Raw genomic sequence first — 5,504 nt, forward strand, 5'->3', positions numbered from 1 at the left:
ATTTCCAGACATAGTTTAAAATCATGATGAAACCTCCTAGCTCACTTACCTCCTAAAACAGAACCATTCATTTCCAACAAATGTCCTTGCTAACAAAACCTGATCTGGAATGAAAATTTATACGAAGATTTTAGTGAAACATGGAAATAAAATTATTTCTTATAATAAATTGGCTTAGAAAGAAATATTCATGTTGTTGTAACTGTTTTCTTGGAACAATTATATTCTTCTACAGTGAGAGTTCTCCCATAGATATAACTAAAAACTTTTCATGGAAGCTGCTCTGGGACTTGTGGGTCATGAAAGGCCACATAACTCACTTTGGAAAGGGGCAGATGGGGAGAAGTCTGACCATGACCTTACTGCTTGTACAAACTGGAACTTCACATTCTTTGGCTCTTTCCTGTCAAGGGTCACTGCCTACTCACAAAATCTGAAATTTTTAACTTAGGTCATGTACTCATATATTTAGTTAAGAGGAGAGGTCAGAGGCTAGGAGTCCTAGAGCAGCATGGCAGTCAGAGAAGATTCTGTTTGGTTGAAATGGAACATGTTGGGTTGGGCAGTGGCAGCACAGGCCTTTAATCCCAGCAGTCAGGAGCCAGAGGCAGGTGGATCTCTGTGAGTTCAAGGCCAGTCTGGTCTACAAGAGCTAGTTCCAGGACAGGCTCCAAAACTACAGAGAAACCCTGTTTCAAAAAAAATAGAAAATATCCTGTAGCTAACTGGTTTATGGCTGGGTACTGGGCCACTAAGACACAAAAATACCTTCTACAACAAAGGATGCAGGTTATATGAAGCTGGGAATGTGGAAACCCACAGCTGTCCTTTCCCCCTGCTTGGCTATCTCTTATGACTATCAAACCAGCACCAACAAAGAGATGTGCTAACAGATTTGGTACTAAGTAAAACTGTAGAATTATGTGAGTCATAAACTTGTTTGAAGAAAAATAAAGGTTGGTACACGTTTAATAAAAACCTGAGTAGTAATGATTCATTGCCATCAACATTGTTCTAGAAATTCTGACTACTAGAGCACAATAAGAAATATGTACATAAAAATCCTTAATAGCAGGATGTAGTGTATACAAAAACCTTAATGCTTGGATATAATGTATATAAAAACATTAATGGCTGGGTATAATATAAAGTCTTAATGCCTGGATGCAGTGACGTATACTTTAAATCCCAGTTCTTAGGAGGCAGAGGCAGGCAGATCACTGTGAGGTTGAGGTCAGCCTGATCTACATAGCAAGTTCTAGGCTAGTCAAACTACTTAGTGAGACCCTGTTTCAACAACAATAAAAAGAATAGTAATTCTCTAAAAGAGATTAAAGCAAATTTAAGGCTGGTGTGCTTATCTATTATGAAAATACAAACAAATCAAATGAGAATATATATATATATATATAAACTTTATTGTATACTGACAATGATGGTTACAGTAAAATACGTCTTTTCAGTTTCACCCAGTTTATTATTATCAGATTCTATCTTTTTGTCTTCTAATCGCACATCTACGTGACTGCCCATAAATCCAGACAGCTATTTCTGGATCCTTGGGCCTTCGTTTCTAGACCCTTTCTCTTCATGTAAATCAATATAACAATTTTTTAAATATTTATTCAATATCTAGAAATAATCTTTGAGGGACATCTCAGGATAAATAAGAAAAACAACAGAAACCTCACTGTAAAGTACAGAAAACTTTTAATATGTTTCCCTTTTGAAATTTAACAAACTGGTCTCATAGGGGAAGTGATGTAGAATGTCTTTCTGTATACATGCTGCTTTTCTTGGTCAATGAATGAAGCTGTTTTGGCCTATAGCAGGGCAGAATATAGCCAGACTGAAAGAGATAGAGAGAGAACATAGGTGGAGTCCAAGAGACCCTGTGTAGCTACTGAAGAAGACAGACGCTGGAGAACCTTATTGGTATACCACGAGCCTCGTGGTGATACATAGATTAATAGAAATGGATTAATTCAAGATGTAAGAGTTAGTTAGAAACATGCAAGCGAAATAATTGGCCAAGCAGTGTTGTAATTAGTACAGTTTCTGTGTGATTATTTTGGGCTTGGGCAGCTGGGAAATGAACAAGCAGCCTCTATCTACAGGTAAGGAATTCAAAGTAGTGTTTTAGACTGAAGAGAGGCAACTTGTATTGTAATATACTATACATACATATGTAATATAATATACATATATTCCTTCTAATTTGTACCCTAAATTCAACTGTGTGATTCAGTTGCTGAATGAATAAATTACTGCTGTCAATTCACAGAAGGTCATCTAAGAGCAAGGACAATTCTTTAACATGTAAGTCTTTAATACTGCATAACAATAATGTCAGAGATCACATCTATTTGGTGTCAAATATCAGATTATATACAAGCATTAAAGTTTAACTCACCATATTCATATTTAACTCAAATAACTAATTTTAAAAGCCCATGTGCCTAATGTTGGTTCACTATTATCATAAATGTAATCACTAACTGTTTTTACAAAACAGTAAAGCATAATGGTTTCATGATTGCATTATAAAAATAACTTAAACCTAGATGAATCTTTTTGGAAAATTTTGCCAAAGAGAATCATCTTTTGTGCTCTTCTGAACCAGGGATAGAAAAAGGCATAAACCATTGGGTTGAAGGCAGAATTCAGGTATCCAAACCAACCCAGTCCATCATTCAAAGTGGGTGGAATAGCATAGCCCAGGAAAGGGTCCAGGACCACGCAGAAAAAGAAAGGACACCAGCATATGAGAAAAGCACTCATCACAATCCCTAAGGTCTTTGCAGCTTTAGTTTCTTTGTTTTGTGGTGCTCTGTTTTTCTCTTCCGATCCAATTTGAAGATTTATGCCATTAATTGACTTTGCTTGTCCTTTAGCTATGGAATATATTCTAGAGTAAACAAATAACATTACAGATCCAGGTATATAGAAAGACATCATGAAGACCAGTACCCCAGATACTTTGCTAAGGAAGATAGAACACCCGCCTAGGAAGCAAACCTGTCTGTCATACATTTCTTCAACTCCTTTGAAGTTCAACTCCAGGAAGATCATCCCAAATGCAAACGCAGCAGGAATGCTCCAACTAATGAGGATCATCACAAAAATAGTCAAGATATTCATCTTGGCTTTGTATCTCAACGGGTGGCACACAGCATAGTAGCGGTCGATGGAAATGAAGGATAAATGGAAAATGGATGCCGTGCTGAGCATAATATCGGTGCCGGTATGAACTTTACAGAAAGTTTCTCCAAAATACCAACGGTGCTCCACTGTTCTCACCATGCTGTAAGGCATCACCAGGCAGCCCAGCAGAAAGTCCACTGTGGCCATGGATTGAAGGAGCCAATTTGTGGGCATATGAAGTTGCTTGAAATGGGATATAGAAATTATTACCATTAAATTGCTAATTAGAGTGGCCAGAATTATGAGTGACATTAAGCTATACAGGGAAGCACGAACACCATTTGACCAGTTGCTGTTCGTGTGGGAAACATTAATACCGTGGCAAAGATGCATCACTACAGACATGGCTGTCCCCATAAGCTGTTGAGCAATCTTTCTCAAGAATCCATAGTCAGGTTAGAGATCCTTCTTCTTTTGCTTTTATACGGGCTCATAGCTGTCCTGGAAACCTGGGTGAAGCAAAAAGAAGAAGAAAAATGATTATCTGATCAATAATTAACTCATTCCTTTTATATCACATTTACACGTTCTTGCTGAAGAATATCTGCTTTGGAAGTTTTATTTACAAGGTTACTTTAATACTTCAATTCAAACATATTTAATATCCAGTTGGAGCTGGATATTGTGCTAAAATATAAAACTTGGAATGAAAGAAAATCAGCACATTAAACCTCTACATTTAAAAGTCAGAGGAAATCAAATGATAATTATTTTGTTTCAATCAATGCAAATAGTCCTTGTCTGAAGAAAGTCAGAGTTGGAAGGCTTACACTCTACAGTTGGCAGAGGATAGATTTAAAATAACATTTGAGTATGCCCCCAATAGACACTTTTCATTAATATGCTCTTAAAGTCTTCTTAGCCAATCTACTATTAGATTACCACACTCCAGTAAGGCTTTGGACCACATTCTGCCCGCTATATTCTTCTGTCACTTCTTCAAGTAGATTCTCCCTGAGGCTTCTGAGTCACCATCCCTTACAAGTTCTGCAACCAGATAGGCTGGTTCTTTCTTTCACAGTTGCTTACCCTTCTCCTTTCACATGCCTCTGTTTCCTTCTACAAAGTCTCTCCAGACAGTTTCTCATGGCCTTGTGATTTTAATCTATAAGCCAACAAGTCTCAATGCATGCATCTGCCCCAATCTTCCCTCCTGACTCTGGCTTAGTATTTTCTGCTAGCTAGAAGATATCATCCTTTAGCGCATCTAGGTCAAACTCTCTGTTTCTTTTATATCATGTACCTAAGTCTTACTCATTCTGTGTTCTGTACATCTTGGAAATATGAGGTCCACCTTGAGAGTACTTGATCCCAGGTAAATGGGTAAAAGTGTTTGCCATACCACCCTGATGATTGGAATTTGATGCTAGGAGCAATGTGGTAAAAGGAGAGAAAGACTCCCAAAGATATGTTTTTAACTGTACATACTTGCTATCACACACACACACACGCACACACACACACACAATAATGACAATAATAATAATGACAATAACATTTCTCAATCCAACACTTTGATATAATTCTTTTTTTCTCATGCCAAACAGTTACCTGTACAGAAAAGTTAGCTTGACTCTCCATGAAAAATGTCAAGAATTAGACTACTTTTTCATTTCTATAGGCCCAAGTACCTGTAGGTACCAATATCTACCTCATAAAAATTTTATCTTGGCTCTCCATGGAAAATGCAACTAGACCTAGACCATGTTTTATTTCCACTGATAGCTATTCTGGTCCAAGCCATCATCTGCCAGACTATGCTAATGACAATTTCCCAAATGGTTTCCATGCTATTTTTCTGATGCCCTTACAAGGTTCTGATTCTACTGCATGGATTGGCTTTGTGGAAGCCTAGTCTGTTTGGATGCTCACCTTCCCAGACCTGGTTGGAGGGGAGAGGACCTTGGACTACCCACAGGGCAGGGAACCCTGACTGCTCTTAGGACTAGAGAGGGAGGAGGAGATGGAAGGGGGCAGGGGGAGGAAAATGGGAGGAGGTGAGGAGGTGGAAATTTTTTAATAAATAAAAAAATACAGTCAATATTTTAAAAAAAGATGTGTGCTGCTCTGCTTTATGTGAATGTGACACAAGCTAAAGTCATTTGAAAGGAAGGAACCTCAGTCAAGAAAATACCTCCATAAGAGGGCTGTAGGCAAGCCTGTGGAGTATTTTTTTAAATTATTGAATGATGGGGCAAGGCCCAGACCATTGTGGGTGCGGCCATCTCTGGGCTGGTGGTCCTGGGTTTTATAAGAAAGCAGGCTGAGCAAGCCATGAGGAACAAAACAGTAAGCAGCAC

The 5,504-nt window shown here is 38.1% G+C and overlaps 1 protein-coding gene across 1 annotated transcript; it reads right to left on the reverse strand.

Moving 5' to 3' along the window:
* Positions 1-1,444: 1,444 nt before the first annotated feature.
* Positions 1,445-3,818, reverse strand: Taar1 (trace amine associated receptor 1). The gene has a single exon (XM_048425475.3). It carries the CDS (start codon positions 3,559-3,561, stop codon positions 2,542-2,544), a length of 1,020 nt encoding a protein of 339 aa, XP_048281432.3. The 5' UTR covers positions 3,562-3,818; the 3' UTR covers positions 1,445-2,541.
* Positions 3,819-5,504: the final 1,686 nt, after the last annotated feature.

This window comes from Myodes glareolus, chromosome 1, assembly GCF_982192425.1.
Source record: "Myodes glareolus chromosome 1, mMyoGla1.1, whole genome shotgun sequence".
Lineage (NCBI taxonomy): Eukaryota > Metazoa > Chordata > Mammalia > Rodentia > Cricetidae > Myodes > Myodes glareolus.

Coding starts and splice junctions, on each gene's coding strand:
- Taar1 (XM_048425475.3), bottom strand. CDS start 3,561: ATGGGGACAGCCATGTCTGTAGTGATGCATCTTTGCCACGGTATTAAT.